General features: G+C 38.2%; 5 protein-coding genes across 10 annotated transcripts in view; 4 read left to right on the top strand and 1 right to left on the bottom strand.

The window, feature by feature from the left end:
* LOC104726025 (pyruvate decarboxylase 2-like) overlaps window positions 1–1,944 on the top strand; it is a 6,821-nt gene extending 4,877 nt beyond the window's left edge. The window contains exon 2 of the mRNA XM_010444782.2: window positions 1–1,944. Within this exon, the coding sequence (XP_010443084.1) occupies window positions 1–1,761 (1,761 nt within the window). The 3' untranslated portion in view covers window positions 1,762–1,944.
* Window positions 1,975–9,707, top strand: LOC104726026 (aconitate hydratase 3, mitochondrial-like). Its single transcript, XM_010444783.2, has 21 exons — window positions 1,975–2,067; window positions 2,437–3,471; window positions 3,706–3,810; window positions 3,900–4,060; window positions 4,141–4,233; window positions 4,322–4,507; window positions 4,587–4,748; window positions 4,826–4,970; window positions 5,062–5,204; window positions 5,352–5,408; window positions 5,492–5,571; window positions 5,666–5,741; window positions 5,837–6,022; window positions 6,101–6,168; window positions 6,255–6,376; window positions 6,605–6,720; window positions 6,846–6,944; window positions 8,015–8,482; window positions 8,557–8,655; window positions 8,767–9,009; window positions 9,084–9,707. The coding sequence occupies exons 2-21, from the start codon at window positions 3,204–3,206 to the stop codon at window positions 9,150–9,152; spliced, it is 2,946 nt and encodes a 981-aa protein (XP_010443085.1). The 5' UTR covers window positions 1,975–2,067; window positions 2,437–3,203; the 3' UTR covers window positions 9,153–9,707.
* LOC104726024 (protein translation factor SUI1 homolog) lies at window positions 9,613–10,771 on the top strand. Its single transcript, XM_010444781.2, has 2 exons — window positions 9,613–9,708; window positions 10,188–10,771. The coding sequence occupies exon 2, from the start codon at window positions 10,253–10,255 to the stop codon at window positions 10,589–10,591; it is 339 nt and encodes a 112-aa protein (XP_010443083.1). The 5' UTR covers window positions 9,613–9,708; window positions 10,188–10,252; the 3' UTR covers window positions 10,592–10,771.
* Window positions 10,821–13,242, top strand: LOC104726021. Of its 5 annotated transcripts, none has more exons than XM_010444773.2 (4): window positions 10,821–10,905; window positions 11,424–11,510; window positions 12,155–12,949; window positions 13,046–13,242. In XM_010444773.2, the coding sequence occupies exons 1-4, from the start codon at window positions 10,876–10,878 to the stop codon at window positions 13,082–13,084; spliced, it is 951 nt and encodes a 316-aa protein (XP_010443075.1). In that variant the 5' UTR covers window positions 10,821–10,875; the 3' UTR covers window positions 13,085–13,242. The 5 variants fall into 5 exon arrangements, with proteins under 5 accessions (XP_010443075.1, XP_010443074.1, XP_010443078.1 ...); XM_010444772.2 differs by having other exon boundaries at window positions 13,037–13,240; XM_010444776.2 differs by lacking the exon at window positions 10,821–10,905 and having other exon boundaries at window positions 11,372–11,510; window positions 12,138–12,949; window positions 13,037–13,240.
* On the bottom strand, window positions 13,212–16,982 carry LOC104726023. 2 transcript variants are annotated; one of them, XM_010444779.2, is made up of 13 exons: window positions 16,796–16,982; window positions 16,440–16,561; window positions 16,190–16,338; window positions 15,872–15,995; window positions 15,563–15,597; window positions 15,262–15,325; window positions 15,153–15,180; window positions 14,804–15,021; window positions 14,376–14,642; window positions 14,045–14,146; window positions 13,879–13,929; window positions 13,689–13,776; window positions 13,212–13,599 (listed from the first exon to the last, which is right to left on the bottom strand). In XM_010444779.2, the coding sequence occupies exons 1-13, from the start codon at window positions 16,980–16,982 to the stop codon at window positions 13,421–13,423; spliced, it is 1,614 nt and encodes a 537-aa protein (XP_010443081.1). In that variant the 3' UTR covers window positions 13,212–13,420. The 2 variants fall into 2 exon arrangements, with proteins under 2 accessions (XP_010443081.1, XP_010443082.1); XM_010444780.2 differs by having other exon boundaries at window positions 13,421–13,599; window positions 15,887–15,995.

Below are 17,526 nucleotides of genomic sequence, written 5' to 3'. Positions count from 1 at the left end.
CCAAACGGCGGCGTTTCCACCGTTCAAAACTCGAGTCCACTTCACTCCACATCAATCAGCCCCTGCGACGCGACTCTTGGCCGTTACTTAGCCAGACGTTTAGTCGAGATCGGAGTCACCGACGTCTTCTCCGTTCCTGGAGATTTCAACTTAACGCTTCTCGATCACCTCATGGCTGAACCAGGCCTCAAGCTGATCGGTTGCTGCAACGAGCTCAACGCAGGATACGCTGCCGACGGTTACGCCAGATCTCGCGGAGTCGGTGCGTGTGTCGTTACCTTCACCGTAGGTGGATTAAGCGTCTTGAACGCGATCGCCGGTGCTAATAGTGAGAATCTGCCTCTGATTTGCATCGTCGGTGGTCCGAACTCGAACGATTACGGTACCAATAGGATTCTTCATCATACGATTGGTTTGCCTGATTTCACTCAAGAGCTTAGGTGTTTTCAAGCTGTTACTTCTTATCAAGCTGTGATTAATAACTTAGAAGAGGCTCATGAACTCATCGATACTGCGATTTCCACCGCTTTGAAAGAAAGCAAACCTGTTTATATTAGTATCAGCTGTAATCTCCCGGCGATTCCTCTTCCGACGTTTAGTCGTCATCCTGTTCCGTTCATGCTTCCGCCTAGGGTTAGTAACCATATTGGTCTAGATGCGGCGGTGGAAGCAGCGGCTGAGTTCTTGAACAAAGCTGTGAAGCCGGTTCTTGTTGGTGGGCCGAAACTGCGGGTTGCGAAAGCTGCGGATGCTTTTGTTGAGCTTGCTGATGCTTCTGGTTATGGTGTTGCTGTGATGCCTTCTGCTAAAGGACAAATACCTGAGCACCACACGCATTTTATAGGGACGTATTGGGGAGCTGTGAGTACAGCTTTCTGTGCTGAAATTGTTGAATCTGCGGATGCTTACTTGTTTGCTGGTCCGATTTTTAACGATTACAGCTCTGTTGGGTACTCTTTGCTTCTCAAGAAAGAGAAGGCGATCATCGTGCAGCCTGATCGGGTTACTATTGGTAATGGACCTGCGTTTGGGTGTGTTCTTATGAAGGAGTTTCTTAGTAAACTGGCGAAACGGATTAAGCACAACAACACTTCCTATGAGAATTACCATAGGATCTTTGTCCCAGAAGGAAAGCCTTTGAGAGATAACCTGAATGAGCCTTTGAGGGTTAATGTGCTGTTCCAACATATTCAGAATATGCTCTCTTCTGAATCTGCTGTGCTTGCTGAGACAGGAGATTCTTGGTTCAATTGTCAGAAGCTGAAGCTCCCTGAAGGATGCGGTTACGAATTCCAGATGCAGTACGGATCAATTGGTTGGTCAGTAGGTGCTACTCTTGGCTATGCTCAAGCTATGCCAAACAAGCGTGTCATTGCTTGTATTGGAGATGGTAGTTTCCAGGTAACGGCGCAGGATGTATCTACAATGATACGGTGTGGGCAAAAGACCATAATCTTCCTAATCAACAACGGAGGCTACACAATTGAAGTGGAGATTCACGATGGTCCTTACAATGTCATAAAGAACTGGAACTACACAGCTTTTGTTGATGCTATACACAATGGAGAAGGCAAATGCTGGACTGCCAAAGTGAGATGCGAAGAGGAGCTAGTGAAAGCAATCAAGACGGCAACGAATGAGGAAAAAGAGAGCTTCTGTTTCATTGAAGTGATAGTGCACAAAGATGATACAAGCAAGGAGCTTCTGGAGTGGGGTTCTAGAGTCTCTGCTGCTAACAGTCGTCCCCCAAATCCTCAGTAGAGATCAGAGATGCGCTCAACTTATATATATTTCCAATTTGGTAGTTTCATCGCCGTTTTATGTAAAAAGTAGTGTGTATCCTTTTACACCCATCTGGATGGGAACAAAATAATGTGTGTGTCCCCTTTGAGTATATAAGCTGTAAGTTCCTAAATAAGAAATTGTTTCCTCTGCTTCGTCGTTCGTCCTCAGCTTTTCGCAGATTCATCAGAGCAATGGTCTTTGTGTTTTGGATTGGTATGTTGATGATTGCCTTACGAAAGTTGAGATCCCATTCAAAGATGCCAATGATTATTTGAAAGACTGGTAGAGTCCTTTCTTTTTCGTCTTTATGCTAACTTTTGTTTTACCTTTTTTTGGGATGTTCTGAATAGTACCTTCTCTTGCTTTCGGTTTTTTTGGGTTCATGGCTGGAGTACTTGCGAAATTTGATCACTCCCATCATCACAACGGCATAGTGATGAAGTCAATTTTGTAAACCAGTACTGGATCACTCCCATGAGGGATGCTGTGAAGAGTCTTGGGGGTGATCCACTGGTTTACAAAACTGACTTCATCACTATGCTGTTGTGATGTGACGAGTCTTTTCGCAATTGGCTATAATACTCCTAATTTTCTGCATACAGAAACCTGTTAGTTTTGCCTTTGATCACTCTGTCCAAATTTATGATGCAGCTTTAATCCGACAGGAATTGGATTGGTGGCCTTCGAATCCAAACCTATTGCTTTCAGTGGTTCACCTGTTGTTTCCCTTTGCTGTGTAAAAGGTAATGTTGACTGTTGAGAGTCCTTTAAACTAAAGCTTTGGCATGTTTTTACCCTAAGGTTGACAAGAAAGCCTTATAGCAACTTCGTTTCTCTTGTTCACTTTTTTGATGCTTTTAAAGCTTGTTATAGTATTTAGATATATCTTCAAATGAGAATTGTTGACTTAAGACGTCATTATCTGCTGATTCATGGTCTAAATCAATTGATATCCCTCTTTTTATGTCAATGCTAGAAGGTGTGAAACCATAAGAGGCAAGTGAATCGAACTGACTCGATTCCTTCTTGGTTCAATCTTCTTAGATTCTATTTTTTGCAGCTTGCATACTCACGAGACTCAGCTACTGTGTCAAGTAACATGAACCTTAGACAGTTACGGTTACTGAGGAGTGAAGACCCTAAAGATACAAAATTGAAATTGGCTGTGAAACATATCCATCATTTTATACGAACAAGTACCGTTAATCCATTTGTCAACGGTCAAAAACGGAACGTTCTCTCGCCAGACGTGGCGTCCTCAATTTGTAAATCTGTTTTTCTTTCTTGGTAGAGAAAAATAACACAAGCTTGATGACTTTCTCTGTGTCTTCCTTCAACCATGTTTTAGGCTTTCGATTGATCCAACTTCTCCTCATTTTGGAATTTTCTGATCACCGATGCAGTTTTGATTTTTCGCCATGTACACATACTCTTCTTCTGGCATGCAATTTGCTTCTTCCCTGTCGAGAATCTCCTCTGTCTCGACACCAACCTTGTCTGCACCGCGTCTTAGTAACTCAAACCTATCTGTGAAGTTCTTGTTGGCTTTCCGCTTGTTTCGAGTGTGCTCCGCTGCCACGCGGTGGAGTCACGGCGCTAACTGGCGGTTGCCTGCGAGCCTCCAGGCTCAAACCAGGATTGCTGCTCCGAGATTAAAGAAATTTGAACGGAAATTCGCTAGCATTGGTAATACTTAATGGTTATCTTTGTTTATAAAGTTCATTTTTCTTAGCTTGCTTTTACATGAATATTTCTTAACTTGTCTAATTTATTATTCATGTTTGGCATTCACGGATTCACTTATATTTGGTTGAAGTATCCTCAGTTTTATTTGTTCAACAAATAAGAAAATAGAAGCAAGCTCATGTGATGTACCTGATTTGATTACTTTGTATCACTCTTTTGCTATGGAAATTTTAGCTTCTGAACATGCCTACAAGGATATCTTAACAACGCTTCACAAGCCTGATGGTGGAGAATACGGAAAGTTCTACTCTTTACCAGCTTTAAATGATCCAAGAATCGGTAGAGTTACTCAAGAAGCATTTGTTGTTATCTCAAATCTGTTTGTTTTCATGCTTTTTCTCCTTAACCTTTATATCTAAATGCTGCAGACAGGTTACCATACTCTGTCCGGATACTACTGGAATCAGCTATTCGTAATTGTGACAGCTTTCACATCACAAAGGATGATGTTGAGAAAATAATGGATTGGGAGAATACATCTGTTAATAAATCTGAGATCCCCTTCAAACCTGCCCGTGTTATTCTACAGGTATTGGTATTATTTCTCATTCTCTTAATTTGTGAAACTTTGTTCATTTACATTACTTAATAGTACATTTTCTTGGCCAGGACTTTACAGGAGTACCAGTTATAGTTGATCTTGCTGCTATGAGAAATGCCATAAAAAATCTTGGTAGTGATCCTAACAAGATTAATCCACGGGTTAGTGAACTGTTTCCATCACTTTGTGTCGAATCTACATCAGTTTCCATCGTAAATCTCATCATTTTCAGTTCATTTCTGCCTACAGGTTCCTGTTGATATTGTGTTTGATCACTCAGTCCAAGTTCATGGTGCAAGACAAGAAAGAGACCTGCGGAAAGGTATGCAGCTTGAATCTGACAGGAATGCCGAAAGGTTTATGTTCCTTAAGTGGGGATCATCAGCCTTTTACAACATGGCGATGGCTTCTCCCGGGTCTGGTATGGTTCATCAGGTACATAATGTTGCTGTTATTTTAGTCTGGAATTTGGATAATGTTAATGTGTTATGATATTTCTATTTTCAACCTGCAGGTAGACTTAGAGTACCTTGGACGTGTTGTTTTCAACTCGGATGGATTTCTCTACCCTGACAGTGTTGTTGGTACATATTTCAACACAACAATGATTGGTGGGTTAGGAGTTGCTGGGTTGGAAGTAGGAAGAATTGAGGTAGAAGCAGCAATACTTGGTCAGGTGGGGGTACATTTTTGCAGTAAATGCATATGGTAAATATTGATTTTACCCTGGTTTGATACTTAAATAACTGACAGCCCATTAGCGTGGTGCTACCTAGTGTGATTGGATTTAAGCTGGCTGGAAGGTTGCGGGTTGGGGTTACTATTACTGATTTGGTTCCAACCGTGACTAAAATGTTAAGGAAGCATGGTGTTTTTGGCAATATTGTTGAGTTTTATGGTGAGTTTAACATATATGTAATCTTTGAAATTTTGGATAGTGTACTTAAGTTTCCTGTGTACATAATTCGTCTTATCTTTCCAATATGAAGGAGAGGGGATGAGTAGGCTGTCATTGAATGATAGAGCCGCGATTGCAAACATGTCCGCGGAATATGAGGCAACAATGAGTTTCTTCCCTGTTGACCATATTACACTGGGGTACCTCATATTGAAGGGAAGGAGCAATGAAACTGTAAGTTGTGTTTTAGTAAGTTATGTAGTTTCATTAGGTCCTTCAGTCTGCATAACCATTTACTACCTTATTTCTCCTGACCTATGTCGTATCTACATTTTGTGCTTCTGCTGGTTTGTATATATCTACCTTGTGGTGCTCATTTAGGTGACAATGATTGAATCATACTTGCGCGCAAACAAGATGTTTGTTGACTACAATGAGGTAAAATATATAAGTTTTTCGGTTCATTATAGGTACTTTCATTTTAGTCAATGTTCTCAAACCTAAATGTACTGGTCTTGCAGCCCCATGAAGAAAGAGCATATACATCCTCTCTGCATTTAGATTTGGGAGATGTTGAACCATGTATTTCTGGTCCAAAACGGTATATGTTTTTACTTCTATAAATCATCACCTCACTGTAAGTCCTTACATCTTAACACTAACGTCTTTACTTTTTTTGTGTGTTTGTTATACAGGCCTTGCGACCAAATTTTCTTGAGGGGCATGAAGGTTGACTGGAAAGCATGCCTTGACAATCCTCTTGGAATAAAGGTAAGATACAAACTGAGTCTTCTTATTATAACGAATCAAAGAAGTTATTTTGTTTGAATAATTTTTTGTGGCATGGTCTCCTTATTTTTTACAAGGGGTTTGCAGTCCCAAAAGAACAACAAGACATAATTGTGAAGTTCTCATATCACGGACAACCTGCTGAGCTTAAACATGGTAGTGTTGTTGTTGCGACCATTACAAGTGATTGTGCCATATCAAGCCCTAATGACATGGTCGGTGCTGCACTTGTCGCTAAAAAGGCTTATGACCTTGGCCTAAAAGTGAGTTTCTCCCTCTGCTTTTGAATTTGGTCATCTGGATAAGGTTATTCGAGTCACATAATGGCTCGGTAATTATAGGTAAAACCATGGATTAGGACAACTGTAACTTCTGTTTCTGGATTAGTCGAGGAATGCTTGCTTCAAAGGTATATTGGGGTCACTTAAGATTATGTTGTATAATCTATTGGATCTTTGGTGTCATCCTTAATTTACTTGTTTAACTTCTATGCAGTGGGCTTAAAAAGTACTTAGCGAAACAAGGATTCAACGTTGTCGGCTATGGCGTCTGTACAAGCATTTGGGGTTCTGATGACTTACTTGATGAGCCAATTGGATCTGCTATTTCAGAAAATGGTAGCGAGTTTCTCCTTTACGACAAATAACTAACTATTTCCTTTACGAAGCTCTATACAAAAACATATTACTGTCCATTGTATTTCACAGTTTATAAGATTTGAGAATCTTCTTGAACATCATCCTTGTGTTCGATGCACAATGCTCTCCAGTTTGTTTCTTTTGCAAACAACAATTGTCGGTGAACCTCAACTTTACTGGCTTCCTCTGTTCTCATTCCTACCACAGATATAATTGCGGCTGCTGTGCTCTCTAGCAGAAGCCTTTATCGTCGTAATCCATTTGCTAGAGCGAAATATCTTACTTCACCACAACTAGTTGTTGCTTACGCTCTTTCTGGAACGGTTTGTACTTAGTCATCTCACTGAAAATAAAATCTCATGAAGCAATTTTTATTTTTTGAAATTTATCCAATGTATTGATTTGTCTCGACCTTGGTTCTTTTCTTTTTAATCTTTGATGTATACAGGTTGACATTGACTTTGAGAAAGAGCCAATGGGAACAAACAACGATGGACAAAATGTATACTTAAGGGACATATGGCCAAGCAATGAAGAAGTTACTCAGGTAAATAGAGTAACTTCATAGTTTTCTCTATGGTTTCTTTTAACGCTCTTTGTCTTGTTTTTTTTAAATGGTACTTTTGAATAGGCTTTTCAAAATAGGGAGTTACAAAGCATGTTCANACATAATGGCTCGGTAATTATAGGTAAAACCATGGATTAGGACAACTGTAACTTCTGTTTCTGGATTAGTCGAGGAATGCTTGCTTCAAAGGTATATTGGGGTCACTTAAGATTATGTTGTATAATCTATTGGATCTTTGGTGTCATCCTTAATTTACTTGTTTAACTTCTATGCAGTGGGCTTAAAAAGTACTTAGCGAAACAAGGATTCAACGTTGTCGGCTATGGCGTCTGTACAAGCATTTGGGGTTCTGATGACTTACTTGATGAGCCAATTGGATCTGCTATTTCAGAAAATGGTAGCGAGTTTCTCCTTTACGACAAATAACTAACTATTTCCTTTACGAAGCTCTATACAAAACCATATTACTGTCCATTGTATTTCACAGTTTATAAGATTTGAGAATCTTCTTGAACATCATCCTTGTGTTCGATGCACAATGCTCTCCAGTTTGTTTCTTTTGCAAACAACAATTGTCGGTGAACCTCAACTTGACTGGCTTCCTCTGTTCTCATTCCTACCACAGATATAATTGCGGCTGCTGTGCTCTCTAGCAGAAGCCTTTATCGTCGTAATCCATTTGCTAGAGCGAAATATCTTACTTCACCACAACTAGTTGTTGCTTACGCTCTTTCTGGAACGGTTTGTACTTAGTCATCTCACTGAAAATAAAATCTCATGAAGCAATTTTTATTTTTTGAAATTTATCCAATGTATTGATTTGTCTCGACCTTGGTTCTTTTCTTTTTAATCTTTGATGTATACAGGTTGACATTGACTTTGAGAAAGAGCCAATGGGAACAAACAACGATGGACAAAATGTATACTTAAGGGACATATGGCCAAGCAATGAAGAAGTTACTCAGGTAAATAGAGTAACTTCATAGTTTTCTCTATGGTTTCTTTTAACGCTCTTTGTCTTGTTTTTTTTAAATGGTACTTTTGAATAGGCTTTTCAAAATAGGGAGTTACAAAGCATGTTCAGGAGCACTTATGAGACAATGACAAAGAGAAATTCTGTGTCACTAAGCTCAGCACTCTATTCGTGGGATCCGAACTCAACATACATTCATGAACCTCCTTTTTTCAAGAACCTAACCACAAAGCCACCTGGTCCACGTGAAGTGAAGGATGCTTATTGCTTAATGAACTTTGGAGACAACATAACCACAGACCACATTTCCTCAGCAGGAACTATCCACGAGGGTAGTCCTGCTGCAAAATTTCTTATAGACCGGTATTCCATGAGTAAGTATGATTTCAAGTCATATGGAAGTCGTCGAGGAAACCATGAAGTGATGACACGCGGCACCTTTTCCAGTACGCGTATTGTTAACAAGCTCTTAAATGGAGAAGTTGGCACCAAGACAATTCACATTCCTACCGGAGAGAAACTTAGCGTTTATGATGCAGCAAGTGTGAGTAAGATATGTATTACAAACTTCAAGAAAACTTAAGCCATCACTTTATGTTCATTTGAATACATGTGCAGAGATACAAAACCGCTGGACAAGACACGATCATACTAGCTGGTGCAGAGTATGGAATTGGTAGCTCCCGGGATTGGGCTGCAAAGGGTCCAATGCTTCTGGTAATTAGCATATGCATACGTGATATTTGTTATTAATATCATACTTTAACAGGCTTTCAACGCTTAGAGCTACGTTCAATGTAACTTTGAGATTTTAACATAAATTATTAGGGAGTGAAAGCTATCATTGCCAAGAGCTTTAACAGAGTCCACCGCAGTAACTTGGTTAGTATAGGCATCGTTCCTCTGTGTTTCAAGTCCGGTGAGGATGCAGAAACACTAGAACTGACTGGCCATGAACGCTACACAATCCACCTTCCAAGCAATGTCAATGAGATGAAAACAGGCCAGGACATAACTGTCACCACTGACACTGCTAAATTTTTTATCTGCACTTTGCGGTTAGACACAGAGGTAAATCCACAAATGGTTTGTATAGATTTTGATTTATCTTAATGGTCTGACTTTGGTTGATGGAGTTGAATCAGGTGGAACTGGCATACCATAATCATGGCGGCATGCTTTCGTATATCATTAGAAGTTTGAGCAATGAGTGAGTGGTTTGATTCGTCGGCTCTCTCCACTATATGTCAAAACGTTTTCAACTCCGAGTATCAATTTGCAATAATACGGTCTCTTCTTTAGTCAGACAACCACAGATATCGAATAAATACGAAGTCATATTTATGAAGCTATTGACTTTTTCGAGATTCTTCGAGCAAGTGTTGGAAACGTTTGGACCCCACTTGTGGTTCTTATTGTTTTTGTTTTGTCTTTTTTCAATAAATGATTCTTAATGGGCCTACACGGATTCGAGAGTTGCGCGTACAATGGACGCAAATGAGAAAGTGAATTATTCTCTGCTTCTCAAAACAATTATTCAAAACCCCCACTTGGGTCGCTAATTCGTAGTTATCCATACACGTGTCTATTAAAATTACAGATCTACGGCTAAGATTAGACCGCCATAAAAAAGGAAAAGGTTAAAAAAAAAAAAAAGGCTTATAAATACAAAACCTTCCTTTAAGCTTTCTTCTTCATCAATTTGGAAAAAACCCAAATCTCCCAAAAGACTCAATCGTCTTCTTCGTCCCCAACAACAACCACCTTCAGGTAACGATCTCTTTTTTCTTTTCTTTTTTATTTCCGTAGAATCGTTCTAGATTGATCTTTCTGTTGGTGTGTTCTTTGTTTGATTGATTGATCTTCAACATGATTAGCGTTACTCTCGTATTCAACATGAATTTTTTTTTAGGGTTTTGAGAAGTCTGATCTCTATGGGGACTAGGTTTTTTGCTCCTTTAATTTGTTTCAATTTTGAGTATCTCCGTTGGTAATATTTTGGGTTGATGTTAGATTCCAATAGGGTCGTGATCATGTAATTGATCTACTAGGATCATAGATCTCATATCTTATGAGGATCCAGTCATATATATATATGTTCGATTTGGTGGTAATCTTGTTTTAAGTCGTGCTCTATTCTTGATAAAGACTAGACTTGGTTCTTGGATTTTGATAGTTATGTTCTTTTCCGGATTGTTTATTGTTGATTGTAGTCGCTAAACTTGGTTTGCTTGGTTATTTGTTTGCAGAGAAAGAGAGAATCAAACAGAGCTTAATTAAGAGCAGTTTCGTAGTTCCAAGTAACCAAGTTTACATGGTTGAGCTAGACATCCAGGTTCCATCAGCATACGATCCATTCGCAGAGGCTAAAGATTCTGATGCACCGGGAGCAAAAGATTACATTCACATCCGAATCCAGCAGAGGAATGGGAAAAAGAGCTTGACGACTGTTCAAGGGCTTAAGAAAGAGTACAGCTACGAGAGGATACTCAAGGATCTCAAGAAAGACTTCTGCTGCAACGGGAACGTTGTGCAGGACAAGGAGCTAGGCAAGATCATCCAGCTTCAAGGTGATCAGAGGAAGAAAGTGTCTCAGTTCTTGGTCCAGACTGGGATTGCTAAGAAGGATCACATCAAGATCCACGGTTTCTAAAAACACTTTGGATCGTTTCTTGTTTTAATCCTATCTATTTTATGCGAATAAATTGGTGTCGTCTTGTGTGAACATCATCATTAGGAGGCGTGTTTAAGGGGTGATTTGTTGGTTTTGCCTTTTTTAAAGGTGTGGGGATAATTTGATATTTTGCAATGATAAGTATTTCGATTCTTCTTATATCTTCATCTCTTCCTTTCTTTACTTTGCTATTAGAAAAAGATAAGAAGATTGTGAAACAACACGAAAGTTGAACATCCGAAGTAGAAGTCAAAAGTAATCTGATGAATCCAGAAGCTCAAACATGGAAAAAGGTAAAGCGTCCACGGCTTCTATTGATCAGTAACAAACAACTCGGATGAAAATTATAAGTGTCGTCCACGTTGGTTAGAAAAAGCAAATACGTTTTAGAAACAATCTAATTTATTGTATGGTTAAAAATGTATGCACGAGAGCATCAGTTTAATGGGGGTTTAATCAAACAGTTTGATAAAATTATCAATCAAATCGCACAATTATATTGATTTTTTTTTTTGACAATCAATTATATTGATTGATTACATAGAAGATCTAAGATAAGCAGAGCATACACTCCACGTGATTGTCACGTGACCTTTTATTTTACGAAGAGAAGTGCTATCTTATTAACAAAGATCTAAAAAAGTAAGAACTAAAAGCCCAAACCAAAAAATTAAACAACAGAGGATTTGCACCAAATCCACAATTTTTTTTTTTGGTTTGCTGTAGTAATTAAAATTTCGGGCCCTTTGTTTTTTTTTTGTTAATTTGGTTGCCCTCAAATGTGTGATTTTTTTGTCTTTTTCGCATTTAGCCTCTCCCTTGTTTGACTAACGTTGTAATTGCCACAAGACTTGAAAAAAAAAAAAAAGCTGAAGAAAGAGGAGAAGAAAAATCGCAGGTATGTCTGTAAAATTTATCTCTGTCTTCTATGTCTGTTTCTTTTACACAGAAATTGACGGACAAAGTTGAAAGCTTTTGTCTCTCTGCTTCGTTTCTTTTGTTTTGTTCATTTCGGGTAATAATATTAATACTTTGTGCTTCTTCTTCACTCGATTTTTTTTCTTTTTGAAATCCGAGACTTTTTGTTTTTAGTGTTCTTATTTTGATTTTGATTCTAGGGTTACTCTGAAATTTTCTTATTTTGTTACTTCCGTCTCTGTGTGTGTCTGTTGTTGGTTGATTAGTGGTTTGATTTTTTTGAGATGATTTGTAGTTAGGAGTCCCTGATTTAAGGGTTTAGAAATGGTTGCATGTTCGTTTGGATTACTGGATCTTATCTCCTTTTAAATCCCTAGTTTTTAGTTAGAAATGTGTATAATTTACACTTAATTTGTGAATGTTAATTAAGAAAAACCGAAAAAAATAGTTTTTTTTTTAGTGTTTGTGTTTGTGTTTGCTGTTTCAGTTAAAACTTCACATTTTTGATATTGTTTTAGTTTTGTGTGATGATGATCTCTCTTGTATTGTATCTTTTATTATTGTCTCAGAGGAATTACACTGAGAGCGTTTTATTAACTAACACTAGTTACTGCAAAATCGAAGCTTCTCAAAGAGATGGAGAAGGAAGGGCATGAGGAGAACAACCACACTGTCTCCGGAGATTTAATGGCGAAAAGGAAACGAGGTCGTCCGAGGAAACACCTGAGGCTAGAATCTAACGAGCGGTCTCCTCTTGTTACTCCTCCAGGGTTAAGCAGGACTCAGATTCGTCAGAGGCACGATGATGATGAAGCTATGGTTGGACAACAGATTACTGGCGTGATCGAGGCGACGTTTGATGCAGGGTTTTTGCTTTCGGTTAAGGTTGGAAATTCAGACAGCATGCTTAGAGGTGTGGTGTTCAAGCCTGGTCATTGTGATCCTGTATCGGTTGATAACGATGTTGCTCCTGATGTGCCAATGATAAGAAGGAACAGTGATGTGATGCATCATGACGGCTCAGCTAAACGAGGTCGGAAATCCAGATTCAGGGAGAAACGTGGTAGTGGTGTTAGAAACAGAGCATTGGTTCCAATTCAGCCAAAGAATCTCTTGGTTCCTGTCGTGCTTCAGCCTTCCCATCATCTACAGAATGGTGGTGGACGTGTCCCGATCCACCACAGTCCCATGCAGACCGAGACGGGGTCTCAAGCGAGTAACGGCAAGCCTTTTGAGACGCTGCTCACACAGGTGATGAATAAAGGTCAAGTCCATCACACGGCACAGTCCATTGAACCAGAGTCAGATGAGCAAGCTCTGTCTATTGAGCCATTGCAGGCGATACACCCGGTCCATCCAGTACATATGCCGAAACCCATGCCGTGTTACGGACGAGGCCAGATGACAGAACTCCTTCAGGTACTACTACCCAACCATACATATAATCATATCCCAAGTTTACATTTTTCTGTTTCTCTACAGTGATTCATGTTTGATTTGTCTTAGGCTGTGCAGGAAAATGTGAGAGAGACCCATTTTTCTCAAGGCCATTGATCTTCTGAAAGATTACTTCTTCTTGCAAGAGCTTAAAAAGTCTGATTCAATCTCATTGTAATCAGAAATAGGAAAAAAACAGAATCTAACTATTGTTAGCTTAAAGATGTCAGCAAAATTACCGTGATTCATCATATAAATTGCTCATTACTTCCTCTTTCAGTTTTCTTAAGCTAATAGTTGTATTTGTATATCATTGAGAAAACAAAAAATCCAAAACAATAGACGAATCTTTAATTTGTAAGTTCTAACTATGGATAAAAACCTTTTATATTATTATAGCCTTATTAAGCTGGGAGGTAAACAATAAGGTAAAGAAGAAAAAAACAGGACTTTCTATAGAAACTTTGTGCCATAGAAACCGTTGGGAACTGGAATTGGCATTGCTCTGTTAATCGGAAAAGGTGCCTGCATAACCGGAATATCAGTAGGCATGACTGTATAAGGCTGATGTCCACTGGCTGCAAATGGTTGGGGAGCGTATAGCTGTATTGGTTGACCAGTTGCGATTACACCTGTATTGCCAAAAATTGATTTCTTAAAATGAGAACAGACTCTTTGGTCTTAACATGAAACCATACTTCGACAGAGAAGAATGTTTTACTTTGATGCTTTGGATATTGGAGCTGTTGTGGAGAAAATAGAGGACGAGAGGGTGGATGTGGTTGAAGTGGTGCTCCTTGAACCAAATCCTTAGAAGAACATAAAAGGGAAGATGATTTGAGTTTCTTGTGTGCAGATAAGCCTAATGTAATTGTCTGTATTCACAAAATAACAATCATTTAAATTCTTACCTGAGCAATTGGTTGCATATACATAAGCTGTCCTGATCTCCCGACCATCATCTGGAATATACAATAGCAAAAGAGCCTTCAGAAACTCATACACTTAAAACTCAATTCCAATAAACAATTTTTCTATAACAGGAGTGAGAACACAGTGTTGTAAATGAAATACAACCTGAGGATTGGGATTTACAAGCATTGGTGTGGCTTGAACAGGATGGAACTGAGTGGTGAATCTATTTGGCTGTCCCCTATTAATACTAGGCGGTCCAACCATCTGCAGAAAAATGTAACAAATCATTGTTTAGAATCGAGTTATATCAATATCATCTCTTATGTGTGATGAAGATGATACTGTTTCATAATCTGATTATTGGCATTACAGCCATTTAATTACTTAGCACTAAACAAAGGTCGTAGATGAATATATGTCCCTCTAGACATGTTATATTTAAAGAGATAGAGAGAGCAAATAGTAGATAACTCAATTCTGGTTGAATACTTACATGTTGGGGAAAATGAGATCCACCACCAGTACTTCCAGGAGCCAGATTGGTGTATGGAACAAACTTGGGAGGTGAAGGTGCATGATGCAGGAAAGGGCTGATTCCAATTTCTTGTCGACCAGCTTCAGGAACTGGTAACATAGGAGTACTACTTGGCACATAACCCATATTTGCAACAACAGGCGTCATACCAGCATGAGTTGATGATGCAACACGTTTTGCAAGAGATGGAGAAAAAGTCTTTGCTCCCGGATTCAGCTTAAACTCCTGAATTTCAAAAAAGGAGTAAAACAAATAAAGTAAGATGGAATTATGCATGAGTCATCAACCCGCACAACCAAGAAACGAGCATTCCATACTAACTTGAGAATATAGTAGCAACTAGCAATATTCTGAAGGTGAGAGATCAATAAGAATTCTTTAATAACCTTAGCCTTTTTGTCAGGGTCTGTTGTCTGCGTAGGTTGTAACCTCTTTGTAGATGACACCAAAACCTGAGTCATTTCTGAGTGATCATCCGGAGTTGTGCTTTGTGAAATTTCAGTTGATGAAGGCCTTTCTGCAGCATCATGAAAACCATTACTAGAAAGGTCCGGCATAATTTTCTCTTGTTCTGTCGGTTTTACACGTTCAGACGTGTTGTCCACTGTCATTACAACACGTAGATAGTTGAGGATAGACATGTCAGGTAACATTTTAATTGTCGAAGGAAGCAAAAACGAATTCATCATGGTTACTTAATCAAAATACAAAGTCCTCCAAAAAAATGGAACTCACAGTTAATACTTGAGCTTCTGGCATCAACCTGCAGTAGGGAAATACAATAATAAGCAGCTGCTGAGCACTATTTTGAAAAACAGAATATATATTTAGATGCAATACTAACGTTATCCTTCTGATGAAGTACAGTATTTTGTTTACTATGCTGCAAAATGCGGGCTCCAGTCTGTCTGTCAGCAAAAGAATATACAAGAATGAGATAACATATGAAAACTCTAAAATGTGGTCAAACATAAAGTAACTAGTGCAGCACAGAACACAGAGAGGTTTACTGTAGTCAGAAAACTAGATTGCTAAGATTGAGACATACAAAGAAGTTTGTTTACATATTGCCAAAATCGAGACGGAGATAAAGATTTTAACTGGACACTAATTCTATACCAAAATAGTATACTGATGTACCATACCGTTGATGGCTCAGAGAGATGGGATGATGTTTGTTCTGCAAAAGAGGAAAATGGAAAAAGTATCAAGAGAGTGATGACTAAGAAAGGGAGTCACGCTGTAAAAGCAAAAGTAAACAACTTGACAAGAATCTTAATAGTGACTCTAGACAAGGCAACTACTTAAATGTCATCCGTTACAGAAACCGAACACCATGTGCATAATTCTACGTTCTACCAAATGGAGGCTGGTTACACTATCATCTTGTATGTTCCCACCACATGAGTAGAACTATTTAAATGAATTCCACAGTACAATCAATACAAAGCTACCTGTGCAATACCAACCTGATCTCTTCTCCCTGGCTCTTTTATGGCATCTGCGGTTCCATTTGGCTTCCCAGATGTCAAGGTTCTTGCTTTAGTCTCCAAACGATTATCAAGTTTGGCGGAATTTCTGTTTCAAAAGTTAAAGAGATTAACACATCTCCCATCTGGAAATTTACAAAGCCATAGAGTAAATAAAAACGAAACTAAAAGACAGAGCGTGCAAGGAGCAAAACAAGATTCATAAAGTGGTGATGCGTCCATAATCTTTAATCTTTTAACTTTTCTGTGTGAATATGAACTTATAGCAACTACATAGGTTACCTTCTACGATTAGTGCCCCTTCTGTTATTGCCAGCATTTATGGACTTATTATTTGCAATACAAGAACGAGGCTCGGAAGAAACTGCCACGGCTGAGACAACATTTTCACCCTCAATCTCGCCTGCAACATTTGACGAAAGCGAGACTCCCTATGAACAAAAAAAACAATAAGAAAATTCATAAATCTGTATTTGAAAGCAAACCTCCCTATAGAAGTAACAAATTAACATAGAAAACAAAAAGAACAAACCTCTGCAACAATTTGAACAATATTGGAAGACAAAATAACAAGTGTCTCCACAATCTTCCCACTTGCTACATTCGATTTGCTTCTTCCCTTCTTAGTAAGTCTCGCATTCTTCAAAACAATGCCTAAAACACACAGAATCCAAACCCAGTAAAAATTCATAAACAGACCAAAAATGCTAAACATATAACTACACAAAATCGAGTTGAATAATCACATTTAAGATTCACACTACCAATTAACTAAATAATCAAGTCTCTGGGATCGTCCAAACACAAATTCCGAATCAATTCAAAACACAGATTTCAAGAAAACAGAAAACACAAATTAGGAAATCAAAAACCCAGAAGGAAACGTACTGAATTGGTTGTCAAGAGAGATGGTGAAGAAAACCCCAGAAAAAACAGAGCCATCGTGGATATGGACATGGATTTGTAAGCCGATGATGCACATAGTAGAGATTAACAGAGCTTCGCTCATCGACGCTGACGAAGAAGGAGAAGAAGAGCGTGAGATCTCATCTTCCAGTTTCTTCGCGATTGCCATTATTCAAAATCTATTCGTTTCGAAATTTCTTTTGACACAAATTTGATCGGCAAAATCCGCACACAGACCGGTGGTGTATGTGTTGTGTATAATATAACTGTTATTGGGCCTAAATTAGTTTCGAAACAGTAAAATCCATTTGACTGTAAAAATTTATTAACTTATAAAAAGTTTATTAACTTATAATTAACTTATAAAATTTATTAATTTCTTTTGTTTTTTGGTATTGGAATAAAAGTTTTAATTTATTGAAAAAGTAATAAAATATTAAATTATGAAAAGATTTGCTTATTCATATTTTTGAATTTTTTAGTTTAAAAATAAGTTTTGTTTGTAGTTCATTTTTTTTGAATTTTTTTATTTATAGTTCTTATACTTCTATAATTTAGATATTATTGTTTATATTTTTTTTTATGGAGATGTGCTGCACCAAGAATAATGCAAATTTACAACGCTACTAAAATCATATTTAACCAAAATTGGTAAATAAATTTATAATATAAAATTCTACTTTTTTTTAAAGTTTTTATTGTCTAACAGAGGA

This window comes from Camelina sativa, chromosome 11 (assembly GCF_000633955.1).
Source record: "Camelina sativa cultivar DH55 chromosome 11, Cs, whole genome shotgun sequence".
NCBI classification, from domain to species: domain Eukaryota; kingdom Viridiplantae; phylum Streptophyta; class Magnoliopsida; order Brassicales; family Brassicaceae; genus Camelina; species Camelina sativa.
The sequence above is the reverse complement of the archived record's forward strand: the minus strand, read 5'-3'. Positions and strand labels throughout refer to the sequence as shown.